The sequence below is a fragment of the Pleurodeles waltl genome, chromosome 7 (genome assembly GCF_031143425.1).
Source record: "Pleurodeles waltl isolate 20211129_DDA chromosome 7, aPleWal1.hap1.20221129, whole genome shotgun sequence".
NCBI classification, from domain to species: Eukaryota; Metazoa; Chordata; class Amphibia; order Caudata; family Salamandridae; genus Pleurodeles; species Pleurodeles waltl.
The window spans coordinates 973,431,176-973,454,695 of record NC_090446.1 but is presented as its reverse complement, the minus strand read 5'-3'; the positions used below and the strand labels follow the sequence as shown (position 1 = coordinate 973,454,695).

General features: G+C 44.3%; 1 protein-coding gene across 4 annotated transcripts in view; it reads left to right on the top strand.

The window, feature by feature from the left end:
• Nucleotides 1-23,520, top strand: part of AATK (apoptosis associated tyrosine kinase) — a 407,310-nt gene that overhangs the window by 361,875 nt on the left and 21,915 nt on the right. For all 4 annotated transcript variants that reach the window (XM_069199741.1, XM_069199742.1, XM_069199745.1 and 1 more), the window contains 3 exons: nt 20,003-20,087; nt 22,184-22,305; nt 23,307-23,456. In XM_069199741.1, the coding sequence (XP_069055842.1) occupies nt 20,003-20,087; nt 22,184-22,305; nt 23,307-23,456 (357 nt within the window). The remainder of the gene's footprint in view (nt 1-20,002; nt 20,088-22,183; nt 22,306-23,306; nt 23,457-23,520) is intronic.

The window sequence follows — 23,520 nt, the reverse complement described above, 5'->3', positions numbered from 1 at the left end:
CGTTAGGACTTTACAACGCTAATATCAATAAGTCAAGCAAGTGCAACACCCATCACATTGCAAATGCTTGTTTTGTCTGTGTTCCTACATCTGTTAAATGGCATTGCCTCATTTGCATGGGGCCATGCTCCCATGCACTTTGGGGAATACAGATTTGTGCACCAAATGCTTAACTTGTAATTGCCCAGGTAAACCAAAAACGATGAAGCTGCTTAGTGCAGTTCCGGGAAAATGTGTGTGTTGTGGTGCGTCAGTTCTGTAGTGCATCAACATGATTAACACTAGGCATTTGCCATAAACTGTACCAATAGTACTTAGTTGACAAAAATCAAGAATCCACACACGTGAAAAACCTCGGTAGTGAGATTGTAATTGTGGTACATAAAAGACGCGTTTCCTTGATGTTATTCCAGATCTAAAAGACAATAATTCAGAAGTCTAGGCCCAAAGTTTCTCCTTGTCTTCATCACTTTAGTGTACATTTTCACAGGCAGTCAAGAGCTGTGCTCCATTCGCATTCTGTGTACGAAGCTACCTGGCCTGATCCGCATAGCCCGATCAGAAATGCCCTTCTGATCTAATGACATACTAAGAGTACATTGTGGAAATGGAATAGATTCCACCGTTTCCTCACTGCAAATCTTCAAGGGTCTTGAAGCCTACCTGTTAACTACGAAAATCCTTTTCCTCAATTTTTCCTTGAAATCCTCCTGTCACAGGCATCAACACAGTAGCATTTTCCACAGTTGCCATTAGATGGCGCCATTGACCAATGATGCGTTGTCTAACATGCACCTAGTAATGGAAGCTCCTTCCACGTGTCCCTCGTCTTTTAAGTATCTTTCAGTGCGAGATTTTACCACTGCGGCGTCAGCAAGGATCTGCCAGATGTCACCATAAGCAATGACAGTTTGGATCCTGAAAAGCCCTACTCTTTTAGGTGACGTCTGTTTCATTTCTCCCACCCACCGAAGATTACTGAATCTGTAGCTCGCCGAATCCGTGCTCTGTGTTTTTTTCACACTAGATGACTAATATTTTTTTCTAGAAAGCAAAATGTCGCCTCCTGAATCATAAAGTCTTAAGCTTTGTCTAGAACGTAAAGGCATGTTTATTTCCTGCCCACATTCCTCTAGTATGAGGTGTCGGGGACCCGAGCATGACGCACGTGCCCTGTGCCGCATGCACCTGAACAATACGAGAGAGAAGTGAAGCGGTTCAGAGTCGACATTTCAAACGCCTTCCTAATCCCGACAGGCTCGTCGATGGCATTCTTCTTTCTCAGAGAAAAGCCTCAGCTGCATTCTTGCTGCTGTGTGCGCAAAAAACTAACGCTTCTCTTATTCCCATTGGAGCTTCCAGTCAGAAAAGATGCTACTGTAAAGAGACGCCCCTCTTATTCTTCACCTAAGCTCTTTCCGGTTCCAAGCACTTACAACATCAGTAGTGAGTTTTCCCCCTGCTGGTTTAAAGCCTTAGAAGACTGAAAACGTTAATCAGGCCAAAATCTATATTTTTTTATCCTCAAGCATAATTGGTGCCTCCGCTGTGCTCCTTACAGCTGCTGCCTTTCACTCATCTTCGGCGGCGCCTTCCCGCGCTGTAATCAGGCCAGTTGCTTCAGCTCCTGGCCAGATCCCTTTTTAGCGAGTTACAGTGTGGGGTTGGGTTGCGTCCAAACCCCCAGTGGGTGCCTGTTGCAGTTAGCGGGCAGGGGCTTCATGCAACAATCGGGAACTAATCAGGTAGGAGGCACATTTTTTGTTTCACGTTAGGACCTTGGAATGCCGCAACACCACGTAGGTCTTGTCAGGACCACATCCTCCTCCCAACTGTGCCTATCTCCTGGCTTCCGCTGCAGACCACAAACGGGTGATTACATCATCTTCTCTCAGACACGAGCTCAGACACACAGGGAATGGGGACATGCACGATACTACACACCTCCCTTTCTTACAGACAACAAACACGTGAACACACAGTCTGTTGTGACGGGACAGTCATCCCCAACCGGGGTCGGACCGAAACGAAAATAGGCCAAGGCACCATAACAGAAGAGGCCCCCATTAGTTATATAGACAACAAAAAAAGTGTCCTAGATGAGCAAATCGGGCAGATTTTGAACTTGTAAAGACAAGCTGTCTTCATTGATGTCTTTTAGGGGTCACCAGAGGTCACAGCTTACCCCTTGAAACCCCTGACACTTTTTTTGTGACTCCTGGTCTTCAAGTTGGCAAAATCAGTGACAGAAACACATCGGCAGTATGGACTTCGGTTGAGGGCTCCTCTATCTTTGTTTTCGCTCAGTTTTTTTTATTACACTACTAGTGAATAAGGGTATATTATTCACTATTAGCATAATAAAACAAGCATTTGCAATGCAACGGGTCTCGCATTTGCACGAGTGATAGCTATTAGCATTGTAAACTCCTAACCAAACTTTTCTTTCCACATAAATTAAAAGAAAAAAACGAGCGGGATTGCGCTATGTAAAACCCAGCGTGATCACGCTGAAATTCAAAACCAAAATAACGAGCGCGATCACGCTACATGGAAAATAAAAAGATAAAGTACTACAGAAACCAGGCCGAAAACATGGAGCCTTGTATTTTTCAGTAGTTGGCCGGTGTGCTCGATGAGGGCTAAACACCAGAAAAGGCATTACGTATGCATGTCTTTCACTAATAAAATCAAGCAGATTTTAAAAGGCATGCCCACGAACCAATGACAGAGACAGGCGTGACATGGGAGTGGTTAAAAGCCCAAAGTGTGATCACGACGTGGACGGAGTGCTTGTGTGCTCCACCCTAAAAAGGAGTGCAATTAGCTGGATTACCTACTCTGGCTACTGAGGTAATAAAAAATGCTTTTAAATGTGTGTTGTGTTTGTGCTTGCATGTGAGTGTGTGTTTATGTGATCAAGTGTGTGCAAGTGTGAATTTATGTGCGTGTGTGTGTGTGAAAATGAAAGTCAAAATGCATGTGATGTCAATTCCGCTACTGCTGGCATTTTGGTGAATTGACATTCATAGGTGTTTTGAGCATTTTGCAAGGTAAAATAGACTGTGTGTATATGTGTTTGCTGCAAGCAATGCTGATGGTAATATTAGAGAAATCAACAGTAAAAACCATCCCACGAGACCATAAAACAGGCCTACACACTGACCTTTCAGATCAGCCCTTCAAGCATTGCCTGATTGCCCTATAGATCAGACACTTTCTACATCTTCCACAAGAAACACACAAAATCCCGTGCGGACAATACTCTGCACCATACAATTACACATAAAAGTGCAGCCTAGCACAGCAGTACACTGAACTCACAGTCACACTAACTGGCCAAACCAAGATGACAAAGTGCCAGCTGGAGAAAACACTGAATCTGCACCTAGTACATCTCCCACTGGAAGCTGCACCAAAAAAAGTTGTGACATCTTACAAGGACAATGATGACAGCCTCCAGTAGAGGCATACTGAAAAAAACATTGGTATAACACCACAATCAAACACTAGAGAAGACAAGCAACACCAGCGCAGAAACCAGTTCACGCCAGCAGGTAAAGAAGTACCGACCTGGAACAAAATAAAGCTGCATTAAACACTACCAATCCGACACATAACTGACTGACTCCATTATAAGCAAACTGAATAAAACCCACCACAAAACAATCACATACTCAGTTTCCTGTATGACACACCTGTCAAATCGTACCATTCGTACAGAATAAGTACTCAGGAGAAATGTGTAACTATCAATATCACACAACACTGCGGCGAAACATTTGGCTGTCACCCACAACACCATTGTGTACTACACTTATCCACATTTTAACTCCACAGGTCTTGCAATCTTTTGTAACATGTATTTCTCCTCTTACAAATTGCACCCATGGAGTACAATCCCATGAATCTTCTAATAGGAGGATCTTACTCTTCCAAAGTTTGTATATCCTGGTGTACGCCTCACACAACTTTTAGCGATAAGAGTACTGCTCTTTCCTCCCTTTGTACCAACACACAGACAGTTGTACTACACTCGTATCTCCTGTGACTGTTTGGTACTTTCCCACACTCCTGTAGCACATGGACACACACAGCCAACATGCATCTGTGCAACAATCCACAGATGGGGGTACTACAACCTCCTCTCCAAACTGCTCACTATTTTTCATATGGAGTTGAAAGAGATTGCTCACACAGTACTCTCAAACAACTACTGGTTGATAATTTTAACCTCTCAACCTCTCTTGCAGTACTAAGCATTCAACTTGCCACAATACTTAACATAAACTGCAAATGCCAAGCAACAGACCTCAACTTACACAGAAACTTGCTAACCCGTCAATGCATTACCAGTAAGATATAATCACTGAAAAAACAAAGGTTACAGGGACATTATAGTTTGGAAATAGAATTTAAAAAACATAGAAATTCACTTAAAACAAGGGTTACAGGAATGTTATAGTTAGCCTCACATTTTAAATGTAAAAAAACGTAGAAATTCAGCTGTTAGAGTAATTATAAGTAACCCTAAGTTAACTATAACTCGTGCTCTTGCCATGCACCGTTTTTCCTGAATAATTTTCTGCAGATATTACATTGATATTATCAATAATGTTATAAAAGGCGTTATGAATTCTGTAATATGTGGGATAATTAGCAGTGCATGGTGAGGGCGCAAGTTATAGTTACCTTAGGGCACAAGTGAGCCTAACTATAACATCCCTGTAACCTTTGGCGTTTTAAGTGAATATCTATACTTTTTAAAATTCTATTTCCTAACTATAACAACCCTAGAACCTTTGTGTTTTTTCAGTGAATTTCTGTTTTTTTTAAAACTTAAGGTAATTAAAATTTCTATTGGTTAATTGAACCACCGCCGTGCATGTCTTTTGGCCGTGCGTGGCGGGGTTGACCACCAGGCCTGGCCTGCAGCCAACCCCCTAGAGCAGAGGTCTTCAAACTGGGGGGCAGGCCCCCCTAGGGGGGCCTCAAGTGATCCCAGGGGGGGCGCCATACTCTGGGCAAAATAAATATTATACAGATAACATGCCTTTGTTTCAAGCAGAAGCATGTTATTGCAGTTTTTAAAAGGTAACAGTACTTAATTGCAATGTTTATATAGGTTTAGACCTATTTAAACATTGCCATTTTTGTAAAATAATTGTGAAAAATTCTGAGGGGGGCCCAATGATTTTTATTTTTCAACTGGGGGGGCGCGGCACTGAAAAGTTTGAAGACCACTGCCCTAGAGCTACCCAACTCCACACCACACTCAGCCTTCGGCCATATGCGGCTGGGGTTGGCCGCAGAGCCTGGCCTGCAGCCAGGCCCTGCAGCCGACCCCCTGTGACCACCCAATCCCGCACCACACATAGGCTTTGGTGTGAGTGTGGGTGTGAAAGTGGGTGTGTCTGGGTGTGAGAGTGGTGTGTCTGGTTGTGAGAGTGGTTGTGAGACTGGGTATGAGAGTAGGTTTGAGAAGGTGTGTCTGGTTTCGAGAGTGGGTGTGAGAGGGTGTGTCTGGTTGTAAGAGTGCGTGTGAGAGGGTGTGTCTGGGTGTGTGAGTGGGTGTGAGGATGTGTCTGGGTGTAAGACTGGGTGTGAGAATTTGTGTCTGGGTGTTAGAGTATTTGGCTGGTTTTTTTTATGTTTCTTGAAAACCACAGATCCACCTGTGGATTTACATTGGGGGTCACGCTGAGCCCCACAGTTGGATCTGTGGATCTCGAAAAATGGAAAAAATATGTTTGTAGGCATTTACTGACCATTAGTTACTATTTAGTCGCATCTTATTTACTGCCAGGGGGTCACGGAACGTCTACCTGACCCCATTATCTCCACTGGCCCTACATTTCAGCCCCGGGGATCGTTTCTCAGATAAAACATAATGGCGGTTGCAACTTCCCTGTCAGAATGCGGCCATCCAATGAGATTCTTGCATTGCCACATGTATATGCGAATCCACCCTCAGTGCATCTGTGGATCCTCCGCGGCCCTATACATCTATATTTTTCCCTCTTGAATATCTTCAAAACTACTGAACAGATTTACACCACACCACATCACAAAAGGCACAATCTGCACCCCAAGATCTTGCTTCCTGCCACATTTGGAGTAATTCCGTTCAGCGGTTCGGATTACAGAGTGCCTAAAAACCCTATGGGAAAATGAACGGGGAAAACACATTTTAGGACCCCCCCTCTTTTTCTCGGCCCCCTGCTTGACGGATCACCCCGAATCCTTCAAGACAGTAGCTGAACCGACTGTTGTATTAGTTTTGAAAGTTTCATAAAGATTCATCAAGCGTTGTCAAAGTGATTGGCAAAATAAATAACGCTTTTCTTATGGAAACTAGGTCCTAACTATAACTACCTACTGTCAAGCGCCAGTAGGTAATATATATATATAAAACCTGTGTTTTTGTTTTCACTATCATTAGTGTCACTTGCGCTTAGTAGCATTTATTTTCCTTCAGTTGTAACATAAATATTGCTGAATGCACACAAGACCCTCTAAAGGCATGAACTAGTCTGTGCCACAGTCAACTCAATTGAGAAATCGTACTTCACACTCACCAACTCTGTTCCTTACATCACAATCACTGATGAATGTGTTACTGTCCGAAGCTCCATGGATCATGTAAGTGGTGTTTAATGTAAAGAGGATTTCCTACATCTTTCCACTGTCTCCACAGCAGCATTTCCACAGCACTATTCTTATCACACCATCTCCATACCACTTCCATTAAGCGTAGGAATATACAACTGGACACTTCCCCTCAGTTTTAAACTCCCCTCAGCTGACTCCTTGTCAGACCTTGCCCACCTTCCTCATTCTGCTCCTCCTGCTTAGCAGCGTAAGCTGATACCACTTGCCAATGGATTTGAGGGTGGGTTTCCCCAAAATAGCCCTCCATCCTTACTTGGACGTCTTCCTTTTCACAACTGCTTCTTTCTCGTTAAAAATGGCCTCTATCTTGCTGCATTTTCACGCAGGTCCTTAAATACTTGTTGTTGAAGTTGCACCGGAGTCTTGCTGCATTTCACACAGGTCCTTAACTTTTTGTCAACTTGTTGTTGAAGTTGGAGGGCTTAAAGGAGTCTGGAGCCACTCTGGTAAGAGGTAAGCCTTTCCTTCATGCTAGGCCCTCAGGTTACAGCAACAGCAGGGCCCCATCCTTCTTCCACCTTTACCTATCTCCTAGTTCCCACTCCACACCAACATTCTATTACATCATGGACTCTCTCCAGACAACAGCTCAGATATAGAGGAAATGGGGACACACATGATACTACAGTACCCACATTATGATCTCTTGAAGGCAAAACAGTAATGGCTGTACCTTTAAAGTCAATATTTCTCTGGCTGATTCTACTCTATCCTTCCCATTCAACACATGTGGCAGATCAAATTGTAAACCATTGTGAGAAGCACAAGTTGTGGTCTTTTCTGATAATGAGACCCCTGTAAAGTAGATCACTAGGTTATTTTGTTTTCCACAGTTTTATCAAGCACTGCATGTCACATTTCTGTTTTATTCACTTTGATTTTCCTTCTGGGTTGGTTTCCAATGTTCTGGAGTTTTCAGAAATGGAGGTAACCTACTACATGTTATTCATTGTACCCCTCAAAAGCCTGCACAATTCATACAAGATGGTAAATATCCTGACACTTGTGCCCTTTGTTCTGATGAACAAACATTTACGTCGATGGTCAAAAGCCGCCATAACCTTGAGAATTACTTTTGTCTACTGTTTAAACCTAATTGCATCAGCTTACTGAGACCCTTCCTTCACAGGATAGAGTTACTGAGCCGCTCTTTCCTCTTCTTGAGACCTTGATAGACCTCTCGCGAGATATGAAGTTCTTGCTGATAACTATGTCATTTGATAGTGAGAGGCTATTTGGCAAAATAGCAAACTGCTCACTGAAGAGATTCTAACAGAGCTTCTGCATGTTCACTTGGCCTGCCAATTTCACCAACAAAATTGAATGTTATATAAAGTTGATGTTCTTCCTTAAACATGTCTTGCCAGTCAGTACAAGCTGAAGAAGCACTGTTTTCACCCTTGTCCTCCAGAGTCACCACAGCTAAGCCACTGTTTAGGGCTTAATCTTCATGGCTTGTATCACTACAGCTGGGAGACTTGTGTTGGAATTCCTTTCAAATTTAAGACAGAGCTGGTCCTACACTAAAGCTACTGAAGGAAACCGGCTGCCTTATGGTGCCACAGCAACAGGTGAAAGGATGTGGCCAGTGTGCACGAAATGGCTTAAAATGTCCATTTTGCTAGGGAAGGGGGCGCACCCAAATGGCATACTGTCATTTTGTTGAAAGGATCAAACATCCTTGCTCTACAATTTGTTGGAGGGAAATAAATTCAGACCAGATTTTCATATTAGGGTACAGCCAACCATTCTTTGTGAAGCCCACACCATAGAAATGTATTTTCCCCCACCACAACTATCATGATGAAGGTAGTCCTATCTTGTCTCAAGAGACGGAGAGTTCTGTGCGATTCTTGAGAAAAACACATTAAAGGGAGCCTGCTCAGAAGCTTTCTCTGGGAATCCATCAACCCGGCTATTTTCAAATGAAAGCTGTGCTTAGGATATCAAATCCACGCCGGTGAACACCTTTCATGCTGAAAAAAATTCCTCTGGTTAGTAATATTTATAGTATCATATAGATCACTAGTTTCTCTTAGACAGGAAGCCCTCTATCCCCTCTTCCTCCTTTTCTTCCTCCTCTCTATCTACTGTTGTTTTTTCCCTTTCTTTCTTGCTCTTCCTATACCCCATCCACCCCTCTTCTCCCAATCACTGTTGTTTGTACATAGTATACCTCTACCCTTGCCTGAAACCTAGTTTCCATGTCATTGTACCTCTAGATACCTATACCATAGTACCATAGTACCTCATCCAATGTACAACATCCAGTGTCCTTGTTTTTCCACTTCGTCCTATATCCTAATACCTCTGTCCCAGCCTAAACCCTGGTGCACCCATCACTACCCACACCTTAGTACCTCAGTCTGTCCTTAGCTATATCCTTGGCTTTATACCTCCCGTCCACAAATGTGTACCTCTAGTCGTGCCTATATTCTACCCTACTCTACCCCTACCTGTACTCTTCTACCTCTACCTCTTTCATAGCACCTCCAATCTTGCATATACCAAGTACCTCCACCTGTGCATCTCTGTGTACATATGCCATAGTACTTCACCCCCTGCCTGTACCCTAATACTGTGACCCCAGTTGTCCCATTTCCTGACCCCCATGTCCTCACGTCAACTCCCACTTCTTCCCCAAACTAGAACCTCTGCCCTATGCCCTCATACCTCTCCCATAACTATATCATAGTATCTCCAACTATATCATAATATCTCCAACTATATCGTAGTATCTCTAACTATGTCGTAATATCTCTAAAACTGCCAATACTGTAGTCTATACCCTAGTACCCTTGCTTTTACTTATACTCATTTACCGTTTTCCATACTTATGCCCAAGTACCTCGTCCTTTACCTAAACACAATAATTTTTATCCCTTCATATACCCTCGTACTTTGAATTCGCCTTGGAATATCTCTTCTCCATTCTCCTTTCATTAATCCTGCTTCTTTATCTTCCCATTGTTTTCCTTTTCCGTTTTTCCCTTCACTAAAATATTTCGGGAAACAGGGTTTGATTGAAAATCCATCAAAATGTAGTTTCCCCCAACCTTGGAATTTGAGCTTCTATCCTTCATGTTGGATTTTCTCCATCACTGGGCACAGGTGTCTCAAGAAAGGATGTGAATATAACTAAATCCTTCAGAAAAGGTGGAAAGGCAGCTATTCCAGGTATTTTCTGCTTCACAAAAGGGAGGCATTTTGGGTTGGAAGTTGAAAACCTTTTTGTTCTTTTAACTCTTTCACGCCCTGACTTCTTTCAGTTCGTACAATCTCCTTATATTCAGTGTTCTTGTCCTAGTTCCACAAAGCCCTCTGGCATCGTCCGTACTTCATAAATAAATGCATTAAATAAATAGAAACAGCTCCATCAGAAAACAAAAATTCAAGATGCTTACTACTTTGGGTCAAAGTTTTCAAGGCTTTCAAATTCGAAGCTGGATAGTGCCATTAAAACTTAAAGACTCGTATTTCACAATCCTATTTGAAAATGCCCCCAAAATTACTGGATTGTATTTGTACATAGGTTTCATAAAGTCCAAAGTTACATCGGGATGCAACATGGTGCTACAGACTATTTGTGAACAAGGCACCGGGGATAGCGGTAGCAACTTGGGTGGAGTAAAGTCACCCCGTTACTATGGTGGCCGTTAAGGCCCACTAAAAAATGAATAATTACCATGGCAATTGGTAATTCTGGGTCTGATTGCCCCACGTAACTCCTCACGTTGGCCAAGAATGTTTTCATGTTGGCCAAGACTTGCACACAGAGATTTCGGCTGCTTCCAGCATCCAAAATCAAAGAGTGAAAATAAACAAATCAGAAACGTTACAGCAGATCTCATTATTATAATGGAACCAGTAACTACTGCTTGCCAGACACAACACATTTAAGTGGCCATGTATAATTAGGACCTAAGAACAAAAAAAGCAACTTTTTAATGCTTTTTAAACTTCCTCAAATTGGGTACGAGTTACAACAGAATGCTAAAAAAGTAGACAAGCAGAAACAAACAAGCCCCAAAAAATAATTCAGGCAGTAAAGGGATACTACAGAGGGACTAGCATAGGCAATGCCAGTAAACCGGGTTTGTAACTCAAAGTGCCTGTTCAGTGCCTGATGAGTTTAAACACTCAATGAGTTATTATACTTGCACTCTGTCTCTCATTCTTGCACTCGGGCATAAAATCATCCACCCACTTACTCAATCTTGTATTTATTCACTTACCCATCCACAAACAACAAACACTCAAGCTTGACAAGCATATGGGTGGTAAGTTAAACTTGGCAGGTATATGCTTCCAATACAAAAGTAAAATTAAATGTAGCAGCATGCTTCTGTCTTGCAGTTGTATAGTACATAGTATATTATTGTTTTCAGTTTCCAGCTTAGCTGCCACTTTTAGAAGCAATATGTTGGCCATCTTTGAGCTGTAAAAAAACCATGGTTATTTAGTTCCTCTGTGAGATTCAATGTAACAAAAAACATTCTACAGCCTTTAACACAGTGAAACATCAATCCACCCATTAACACTTATTAGCTTTAATAATTGCATTTCACAATAAGTAAACCAGACCTAAAACCTTTGCCATAATGTTAATAATACACAGGTCAGACCTAAGGAACCTGAGATAACTTCCCAATAATCCAATCAAGCTTAAAGCCTTCATCAATGGCTTGTCACCATAACCAACAAAGACGTCCCATCAGGTACTAGGTCAATAAATTACAGATACATGCAAAGTTACAGTTCACTAAACAATATCCCTCTGAAAAGTGCTTTATATGGATTATCACATTGGTAATCTTTAACTCCTAGTGTTTCTCATAAGGTGTAAACAACACTAAAGCTCTTCCCTGCAACAGTAATGTGGAAGATTCCAAGTAATAAAATGTCTGTATACGCCTTTACCATAGTGTAAAGACAATCCACCCTTTTGTCTGTTTGCTGTAGCAAAGCTTTTCACTACAGGCTTACTAGCTTTGTGGTAACGTTTCATAGTAAATATTTCAGACCTATGGAATCTGGCACATATTCCCAAAAAGCCTATCATGCCTATAGGTGTTATAATTGGCTTGTTACTATAAACAACGCAGGCCTACGTTCTGCCTATCCTTTCTCACAAGGCTACCCTCAGCTACACAGTCAGGCAATTATAAATCTATAAGCAATTGTGGATAGCAAAACCATTCAACCCCTCTAAAGAGGAAAACAAGAAGTATGAAAGTACATGTCTTGTACCCACATAGGTTACCAGGGGGAGCAATCCACAGCAAAACTCTTGCCTACAACAGTAATCTGTGAGAATCCATGTGATGCAGTGCTTATCAATAGACTTTAACACAGTGTAATAATCCATCATTAAAGACCTATTGGATTTTTCATATGATTTTTACAACAATTAGGTCAACCTTACTTTGTTTTACATTTTCAGAAATGAGAATATACCTATTCTCTCTGAAACAGTTTTTTCCAGTGACCTAATTAAGCTTTGTAGCTGGCTTGTCACCATAACTAGCTAAGGTCTGCAGTAGTCCACATATGTTTTTCTACAAGGCAGTTAATCATATACAGTCCTAAGATAGCAAATATTTACAAAACTCCAATTGACAAGAACAATATACAGCACTTCTGAAACAGTAGAACAATGCGTCTCAATGTGCAGATCTTCTATCCAGAGAGATTGTCACAAGGAATAGTGAACTCCAAAACACTTCCCTATTAAGGTAATCTGTGCGATTTTATGTAACCAAGCACCTATCTTCAAGCATTAAGTCATAAAAAGTCATACACTTTTCACAATAAATAAGTGAGGCCTACTGCATTTGTCTTAACCTTTCACAACAAAATAGATCAGGCCTGTATCCTTTGTCAATGACTTGACACCATGACCAATGTAGAACTGCTGTATTGAGCATAAGTGTTCCCACAAGGCAAAAAGTGCAATACAAGCACTCTTCTTACATGAAAGCACACAATTTCTGCCCAATCCAAGACTGTACTCAAAATTAACAACAGATGGGCGGAGCCAAAGTCCCTCTTGTAGTTGTCATAAATGCACTACTGTAAAAAACTACAGTTGGCAAAACACTGTTGTTGGAGGCAGCACATTCTGGTTGGCTAAAATAGGGCCCCAGCCAGGCAGAACCCACCACTCCCGTCAGGGGTGGGGGATTTCACTTACTTAAACTGTGCTCACCCTTGGGTAGCTTGGCACAGAGCAGTCAGGCTGATCACATAGGCAATGTGGAAAGCAAAGATACAGCACTTCCACGCCACAACCAGGCTGCGAAGCACAAAGGAGACTTAACACTCAGTGTATGTCTAAAATGATTGTATTCAACACAGAAATTGTCAACACAGTATGATTATAATGTAACTCTAAGACTATGCCTCAATTAGCAATGGAAGTCACAATATGATGCACAGCTGTGTTAACCACTGCTACTGTATGTACACATGAGGAAACTGTACATTCCCTCACCGCACCTACATAAGGTGCCAAACATTGTCAGCACAAGACCCACCCTAGAGTTCCCCACAATCAGTGTAACACATAAATTCAGGGTGCTCCCCAGTTCCAAACAATAGCAGCAAAATGTACATACAAGTTGCGTAGCACTGCGGCCAAAGGCGCACTAATAATACGTAATGCCAACTGTAAGAACTTCCTGACAGGATAAACGTGACCAGCAGCACCACAGTATTGCCTTCACATTCATCCGCACATCCACTGTGCACCATTCTGTGCCACGGGTATCAGCTGGTGCATGCACACAACCACTTGTAGGCATTGACTCCCGGCACCCTAATGCTATGCCATGAAACTTGTATAGTGAATGCCACTACGTTTGCAAGCAAACTGGGTCTCCGAACTGAGCCTCGACCACCAACCAGCTTCAGCTATTCCGCCTATACACGAACCAAAGATTGCATCACCCTTTCCCTGGTTACTGGGCCACTCGCGGGTAAGTCAACAGTCTCAGTGTTTCGGAGTCGGGGAAAGGAAAGACAACAGCCAGTAAACAATAAAAGAGAAGACGACCGGGCTCACAACGGGAGGTTTACTCAGAGGTCTGGAAAACACAGGTGGAGGGTCAAGTGGGCCTTTGTTAAACACCAAGTTTCCCAGCCCAACCAGACAGTTCAATGTTACCAAAAAGTTAACAATTTCAGCACTTCCGGAATGGAGAGGCGCCATTGGGGCTTGTTGACGTGAGTCGCCCTCAACACTTCCAGTTACCCACAACAATTTACTAGGCCCGCACCTCCTGCCCTAAGAAATGCTGTGTCTGGGGCACGAAGACTCAAGTTTCCACATGAAAAGTGCTCAATGCTGTACCTCCACAAAAAGGAGGCACTACATCAGGGGTTCACTGATCTGAGTCATCCTGATCATTCGATCTTTCACAAGCCAATTCCAAAGATGGTTTCTCCTTGGACAGAGGCACCCGTCTGGTGCGTGATGGCTTGAATCGGCCCAATGTCTTGCACACAATGACTTGAGTAGACCATCCGATCACACTCAGAACTCGGTTTCCGTACCTCTTTGGAGTGAGGTGCACTGTCTAGTACACAATGACTTGTAGTCGCACCAGACATACCCCTTTCCCCTCTGGCCACCCACTTTAACACAAGTTCAGTCATGCAGTACGAGGTCAAGTACAGCACAACTCATGTTGCAGCCCCACCTCCAAGGGTTGCAACCAATGAACAGGGCACTACATACATTGAGCATGCAGCCAAGGCTCACAGGAGAGAAATGTGACACAGTCGACAATAGCGGGCCCAGCCAACAAAACGGTTGAGCATGCAGTTGTCCGCATGATGAAGGACCACTCACCTGAAGTGCGGGCAGTACTTGGCAAGCTCCACGCCAGGCAATTACGGTCTCCAGACATAATACTTAGGCCACGCTAACGCCTCTGCTGCCTCGTGAAGTCCAGCATATGGTGTAGATGCAGCAGAGGGCACTGTTCTCCAGATATTACCGGTCATTGATGTAAGTTAATCTCAGGAGGTCGTTGATGTCCCTGAGACCTCCTCAGAGAACAGGGGCAATCCAACCTGCCCTTGGGGAGTTACCCTTCAGGATGCTACACAGCAGCAGGCAATCAGCCTCAAGTCAGTCTCTATGCAGGAAAGGGACAGTGGATCCCCTCTTCTGACAGCTATCCTCCTGTGCACAACAGATTCCTCTTGTAGTGTACCCACTAGGTCCAGCAGCACCAGTCCTGCATCCCTATAAAGGTTACTCTGCCTCGTAGACATAGAGTACTCCTGTTTATACTAGATGGCTCCTTTGAAGTTTGGGGTGCTTCAAAGGGTTCTCCTCTGAACCACAGGTGTCTCCCCTAAATTTCCTTCCTGTCCTCTCTGAAGCTCTGAAATGCAGATCTTTATCTTTAGTGGGGCCATGCTCTGGCCACGAGGCCAAGTGTCAAAAACCTCTTCCCACAGTCTATCTATCCAGGTCCCAAATGGCAGGGATCTGTTGTTCTGGATGCCTACATTTTATAGGGGTTACCAGGGGAATGCACAGATGTTCTGTACCCCCATGACCCGTCGAATGAAGCCTAATTTACAAGGCACCAAAACCATTTCGGAACCTAGAAATGCCCACTTCCCCGAAGTGGCATTTCTAGGGCATCGATGACAAAACCACCTTTACCATCAGATGGAGTGTGTAATTCTGAATTCAACTGTACTAAACACAATGAGGCTACTCCCCTGCAATCCTCTAGTGCAGCCAGACTTAATTCTCCCAAGTTAACTTATGGGTAGAGCAACGCTCATAGGTAGTGCAAACACACATGGGTGTTCGACACTCCCTGGGCACATTTGCCCTGGTGCACACTCATGCCGTCGGGGCATGTGGGAAACCTTCGATAAAGCCACCACAAAGGTGCAAGTGCACCAATACTGGCTTGTCCTATCAGGCTCAGTTCTGTCCTAGATTATCATGCATAAATGTGCACACCCTGGCAGGTAATGCCATCTTCTGTACCTATATAGGAAAGCCACCAGGGTGCCAGTTGCACACCCCAGCAAGTGATAATAGTCGCCACTCACAGTTGGCAACAACCGGGTGCAAGTATGCACACATTGACAAGTTGTGCCAGTCTTGTTTACTTGTTTAAGCGAATGTCGCCCTGGTGCAAGTAGCCACCTCAAGGCCAGCTATGCCAAGCGCTATATATATATATATATATATATATATATATATATATATGGACTCCCACATGCTCATGGGCATGGAGAGGCTCACTGGGCCTGGCTCACTACACGATCCGGCGCCCCTTGACCAGGATGCCCCTATTGGCAAGCTGTGCCAGGTGCAACATACATGAGATTCCCCATTGTGTAAGTGTGCACCCACTGGCCGGCGATGCTAGGCGTAGTACCTCTGATGACCCCGTGGCCTCTGTGCACACCTTGGGCCCTGCCCTGGTGGGATCCACACGTTTGTCAGTGCCACCTACCCTCCAGTGGAGGACATGCGCGTGCACTCACCCCGCCCATACAAGGGGACAGTGCCAATGGCCCACGACCTCTAGTAGAGGACTGGCCCACCCTTATGGATGTGGCCGAGCCCCCCGCCATAGGTAGAGAACACCCACATGAGGGTGCTTCCCTGTCCAGACAGGGTACACCTTTGTATCCCTGCCCTACCCTCTCCCTACCACCAGCCCCGCCTTCGGGGCCCTCCGGGGAAGGCGTAAGGCAGCTCAGAGTTGGCCCCCGCATCAGGACTGCCACCCTGAGTGCAGGCCTCTTCCGTAGGCCTGGGACATGGTTAACTGTGTCTTCTAGGGGATGGCACACCCAGTGCACATCACCCCTAGTAGCCAGGGCCGTACCCGCCCCCTGCATGTGATATACTTGTTTCACAGGGCCCGCTGGGTACAGCACCTCAACCATGGCCTGATCCCCACTTCCCACCATAAGTAGGACGAGCGTGCCCTCTTTCCCACTGCCAGACAGTGGGGACCCTCCAAGAGTCCTAACGGTCAAGCACAAAGAGTCAGCAAAGACTGGGAGAAGAAAGCAAAATGTTTCAGGAAAATTCCCCCAGCAGAGCCATGTCTGACAACTATACACCCCTTCCTAAATGGTGTCACAAGGAATCTCAATGCACGCATCTTCTACCACAAGATTCTGTTACAGGGGATAACCAGCATCAAAACCCTTGCCTGCTACCGCAATGCGAGGGATTCTCTGAAACAAAATGCATGTCTCCAAGCTGTAACACAATGTAATGCCAACCCACCCTCAAACATGTATTGACTTAAACATATGTTTTGCACAATAAATACAACAGGCCTATTGCCTTTGTTGTAACTTTTCATAATAATCAGATGAGGCATTAACTTCAGCCAGAAAAGTGGGCTGCTACAAGTTTTTGGTTACATTTCTAGCTACAAGCTTTTATTCTGACAAAGTAGTTCTGAGGGTTTGCTCTTCCTTTTGTCTGAAAGGTGTTCGAGTTTCATCTCCTGTAGATAATTGCTCTATCTGCGTTCTGCTCGCCCCCATATTCTTCCAAAGTGGAGGAGCGCCTCCATCATCTCAATCCTAGGAGGGCGATTAGTTCTGATGTAGAGAGAACGAAGAATACAGTGTTGACAATCAGCTCATTCTGGCTTATACTTTTGCTAAAAACGTCAAATCAGCAACAAAATATGTCTTTCTAGTTGGGTCCTGTTGTACATTAAAATGTGTTGTGACCTGGCTCTTAGTGACACTCCAGGAGGGACCGAGGGCCCACTATACATGTGTTTAGACAGCTAATTTTACCCATGTAAGAGACATGACCCTTCTTAAAAGTTGTCCAGCTCCAGCCTGGTTATAAGGCTATATGTTCCCTAAAAATGTATAGCCTTGATTGTGATATGACAAATGAGTCTCAATTTGGTTACGGGTTTTGAAACACCTTTTAATCTTAAAATCAGTAAAAACTGAGCTGCATTTCTCAAACCCTTCTCGTCTTCTGACTGCTGCTATGCAAGTCTTTCAAGATTAGGAATCTGCTGCAACACGTGTCTTTTAGAAGAACTAATATCCAGTAGTGGTTTTTTGGATGGATAAAATAACTTTTCACACATTTCTCTTTGCCCTCCCAAAGTAATATTTAAATCATTGTTTCCTATGATATTGCCTCCGTCTTTTTGACAGATCTGAATCAACCCATTGGGAGGTTCTTCTTTGGACTCACAATGTCACTGCCTGTTGTGACGCCTGACAGATCTGTGGCCTGTGTCACAGTAGTGCCCTCATTCGCCAGAGGGATGAGCCACTTAAGCTATGTTTGGATCCATTAAGCTACTTGAAAATACTTCAAGGTGAGAATTCTGCAAGAAGATACACTGGGCATCAGAAAAGGCATTTCCCTTTTTTCTTTCGGGGCTGGTAGGGTCGCTGGAGTTTGTGCTTTACTGTCCCATTTTAGGTCGAGCGCGCAAGCGCTTTGACCTGTTGTAAGAATTGTGGGCTTTTAACCACACCCACCGCATGCCCATCACGTTCACTTGTTTGTGGGCTTGCCTTTTGAAAACTCTTTATCGTTGGTAAATGCTTTACGTTTGTCACTCCTTGGGGCAGTTTTGTTACCGCCTTGGCCATCGACCCTGTTACATGGATAATTGTACATTTGCCTTGTTTGACTGCGAGCAAATTTCTTTTTCTTTTTGTGTCTCTCCTTCTCACTCATGGCGGCCATGGCGCTTTGAATCGGCTCGCTTATGTCAACTGTTTTACTTTTCATTTTCAATTTAAGTGGCAATAAAAGTCCAGTTAGGAATTTACAATACTAATAGCTCTAACTGGAGCAAATGCGAGACCCATTACATTGCAAATGCTTGTTTTTGTAGTTGACTTTTTATATGAAGTCTAGGCGCATGGGCAGAACTAACTATGTAGAGGGGAACTCATTCTTCTGATCTCGTGAGGTTGTTGGTACTTTGCACTTCTTACTTTTGGCATATAACAATGAACAAGATGCTCTTGCGTCCTGCCACTAGGTTGTGGGTCCGGCTTTGGTTTGCTTGGCTGATGTCGTTCAACATGTTATGTGCATTTGTTACATGCACTATTACAAGTGTATCCTGGCACTGAGCCAGTGTGTGTGCCTAGCCCTGCTTATGGGAAGTTGGGGAATTGCATAGAAACGCACATAGAAAGTAAATAGAGCTTCGTATGTGGGAAAGAAGGTTGACGAGACAACGAGAAAAGGTTGATACTGTCTTTCCACAGAACTTGTGAGGAGGACTGACTTCTGCAGTGCCCCTCGCCCCTCCTCCCCCCGTAACAATACGTGCCTAGAGATAGGCTACTGCAGAGCGGGGTGTTCATTCTCTGCATAGCACCGGGGAGGTTGTGCCTGTTGTGTTTTGTCAGAAATTCGTGAAATAGTGTTTCCTGTCATGGAGGTCATCGTTAGGATTTCTTTTTCAACAGAAACGTTAGTGAACGCAGAGAACAATCACGCAGACGTAAGGGTCGCAATATAAACTGTGAATTATAAATTTAATGAAAGCAAGGATGTCTTCCTAGGTGGCGTCAGACCCCTTGCTGTCCCTTCCCTGGAGCACATATTTTTTTGTATCTAAAAACGGGTGTTTGTGGCACCTGGCAACAACAGAAGTGTCAAGAGGGCCTCCCAGTAACCTTTTGCCCAGGGCTTAGCTGCTCTTTTCAAGGTCTTTCATCTAAAATCTTGATTCTCGCGCTAGACTTGACCAGAATGAATACTGATACATCACTAAATTAATATTTTCCGTGCAAGGGTTTGAACAGATGGTCCAACAGTTTGCATTATTACCAGACTGAGGTGTTCTTTCAGTACCTGAGCTGCCTCAGAGAGAGAGAGAGAGAGTGTGTATATGTATATTGCATGTCTGCTGTCATGTTCTTCGTTTCTATTTTTCTTTCCCTGCTGTTGTATGTCGGTTGTCTCCTACTTTACTTCTTTATAATCACGCTCTACCTTTTGATTTGCTTTCATGTTCCTCTCTCAGTCTTCTTTTCTTCTTCTCCCATATCTCCAATTGAAGATCTTGGAACATGGCCACATCTGTAAACGAGTGTCTTCTGCAGCTGTTTTATATTTTCAAAGCGTTTTATTCAAAAGGTTTAGTGTTTTTTTTTTTTTAACTTAGAAGGAAGGAAAGGCGTGGTTGGTTTACTTGGATGCGGGTCTGAGGCTCATAGGTTATGCCCAGATCTGTGCCAGTTGAGCGACCTCAGCAGCATCCACACAAAATGTCATGTCTGGTGTTGAGTGTGGTTTCTAACCACTCTTACCTAATTTTTCCTTGTACAGCGATCTTGCTTTGCGAAACTGCCTCCTCACTGCTGACCTGACCGTCAAAATAGGTGACTACGGGTTGTCCCAGTGCAAATTCAAGGTAAGTGGCAGTCACTCACAGGTGACCATGTGGTAGACGAGAAGGGCTTCTCCAGTGTCTTACTCAACATGAATACCAATAAACAAACCTCCTAAAATAGAAAATCTTTATATTCCCTCAAACGACTGATAGGGTGATACCTCTAAATGTGGGTACTCGCGAACATTTCCTCAGGGACCGCAAGCTATGGTCTGTGGTGTGCACAAGGGCTGCATCAGTGGCAGCATGATGGTAGTAGGCCTTTGTGGAGGTTTAGAGGAACCAAATCACATACATGCTGTGGTCATTGAGAGTTGGAGTTATTTTGAGGGTTTCCTCCCATACTGCCCTCTAAATTAAGCCCATAGTCTCTAGAAGAGTCATAGATAAAACTATGCTATTCTGTATCTGAATCTCTGTCCCTCTACCACACGTTGGAGTAAGCCTTTCTGCTTGCTCCTGTTACCTTGGGAGAGGCAAGTGTAAGAAGGAAGTAACATGATTATTTAATTGGAATAATGCACAACATGAAGCCAGAAAATCTATGGTAAATCGCAGCTTCCCCACATGACCCATCTGTTTGATCCTAGGCAAATGCCTAATTTCCCTTTGTTTCTTTTTCTTCATTATGACGTAAAAGCACCTTGAAATACACAGGTTCAGGATAAATACTCCACAGTCCTCTTGTGTTTGATTTAATAAACTATAATGTTGTCCATGCATAATAACTACCCTGACCACCCAGAGGGATCCAAGTGGCAAGTGACTTGCATCTTAGTTTACTATTGGCATTGTTCTCAGGGTGTAAGGAGGCATGACTATTTCTACACTCATTTTTTAAAAGGATCACTTTCAAATAAAACACTCCTGAATGCACTTCTCTATTCTGCTGTAAGGCTTCTGCATGAAATATACTTTTTGAATTTTGAAGAGACTTTATCATATTTTTACATGCTTGTTGCAAGATGTACTGAAAAATGAATGTGCTCCTAAACGCAAGCTATGCAGGGCACCTTATTTGCTTCTTTTCTTTTACTCCAGTTAGCCTGTTAGTAACCACTTTCCCGTTTAACATATTTTTTAATGTTAGTGCTTTCTGAAGTAAACAGCAGCCCAGTGCAGTCACCAGTCATTCAGCTGGGGGGGCGCAAGTGAAAGTAAGGAGGGCTGCATGCGCCCCCCCCATCCTATACTTTGAGTACCACAGCTCTAAATAAACAAAAAGAATGCGAGGCAACAATGCTTGTGTTTTTGATTTTTTGCACGCCTTTTGAGCATTATAAATTGTAAAATTAACTTGTGTGAGAGACAATGTGTGGGTGCAAGGCTGGCTACAACCAGTTGCCACAGGGTGTTCAGTTGGGCCAATGAATCGGTCCAAATACATACATTACAACAAAGCCAGCTACACACATCTTTGCGTGTAATACAAAAAGTTGTAGTGTAAGGTTATTGACAGATGCACGTTCTCCTCTTTTTATTTCTCATTCAGCTTCTCTACCCACCTAGACCTTTTTCAAGGCTTTGCTTGCATCTTTATGGCATATTGAGCTGCAAAGTCGGAGTAAGATTCTCACAGAAACTTAATCTGAAATTGTGCTCTTACCTTGCGGACAATTAACGCTGGAACAGTTATCCTTAGCCACAGTATAGTCACTGATAGATTAGCACCTTAAAAAAGATGTTGTTCAGATGGTCAAGGTGACTGCTATGTTTCTGCTTGAACTGCAAAGTTCTCAGAAGGCTAATCCATCTGGGACACAGCAGGGACTATCTTAAAATACCAAAGAGATTGCCACTTTGTCGGCTGCGTCACAAATTGAAAAGCCTTCTGCCAAAATGCATGCCCCACTCATGAAGTGTCGAAGACCAAAGATGCTTGTTTGTAAGAACAATTAAAGACAATCAAGTGGACCCTTTGAGGAAAGTGAGGTTGGGGCAGGAAGAAGAAATTAAAGGGGCTTTGTTTGTGTGATACATATTCTGCTAGAATGTTTTTTATATTTGGGGGTGGAACGGGTGATTGCTGAGCCATGTATCTCTTTCACACTGGCCTGTCGTACCTAGTGGTGATGACGGGGTGGCTTGTCCTGACACTGACTATGTGAACCTGGCAGGAGGATTATTTTGTGACGGCGGACCAGCTGTCGGTGCCCCTGCGCTGGACAGCGCCAGAGCTGATAGATGAGGTCCATGGTAACCTGCTGGTGGTGGATCAGACCAAGGCCAGCAACATCTGGTAAGTAGGCCCTGTGCCCACCGTGGGGGTAATGCCTTCGCTGATGGAAGTTAGTGATGGTTTAACTGCTAGGACTGTCAGAGACTGATTGGGGGTGACGAGCCAGGCTTTGTGCAGGAAGACTTCCCTCTCACAGCTATATCAGTACACCGCAACCCTCACCTGCAACTCCCCCTCTGCAGCTCCAGTACCCAGATTCCTCCACAGCTCTGCCAATACTCTTGAGTCATGACCTGCCGCTTACTTTGCCATTTGAGGTTTAGATCCATACGCAGCTCTCCCAGTATGGCCTAAACATGACCCGCGGTTAAATGCACTTCCGTTGTACCACAGTCGCCCTCAGCATCCCCTACGGGAAGGTACAACTCCAGCAATGCAGCTTAATCTTGACCTGCAATATCCTCTGCTGTTCAGAACTAGGGCCTCGGATGCAGCTGTTCCACTGCACCTCAAAGCACCATAGCCCTGACGCGCCTCTGCTTTCCATGTCAGAAGTCCACCTGAGATCAGCACACGGCTCTCAGTCCTGACCCCAGCACACGCTGCTTCATTACTGAGACCCGTATACAGCTCTATCAGTAACCTTAATTCAGAGCCTCAGTCCCCCCAGCCTTGCTGTCACCGTTCAGAGGCTCGCACAAAGTGCTGCCATTGGAACTCAGTCCTCACGTACAGCGCCTTCTAAAGGAGACACAGCCTGACCTGCAAAACGGTCCACTGCCCAGCATAAGAGTCTGAGACACAGCTCTGCTGTTGCACTTTAGTCCTGCCCTGCAGCCCCACTGGTATTCCCGGCCTGACCCTCCCCCAGGTATACCCAGCGCTGACCGAGCCTTACCTGCAGCTTCCTTCCTTACCTGCCCCCTGCCCTTCTCTGCTGCACCAGTTTGGTGACTATGCTACCTGAACCCTCCAATTGTTACCCCACCGCGCTTGCGTTGCCTGAAGCAATCCCTGCCTGTGTGTGCCGCTGATCTGCATGATTTCCTCCTCCTGCACAGGTCCTTGGGAGTGACTGTCTGGGAGCTGTTTGAGTTAGGAAGCCAGCCCTACCACCATTACTCTGACAAACAGGTGCTCACCTACGCCATCAAGGAGGAGCAGCTCAAGCTTCCTAAGCCTCAGATGACGCTTTCGCTCTCTGACCGCTGGTGAGCAATGTCGGCCCTTCATAACCTAGCAAAGTATCTCAAGGGGTTTTGGTTGAAAGTAGGA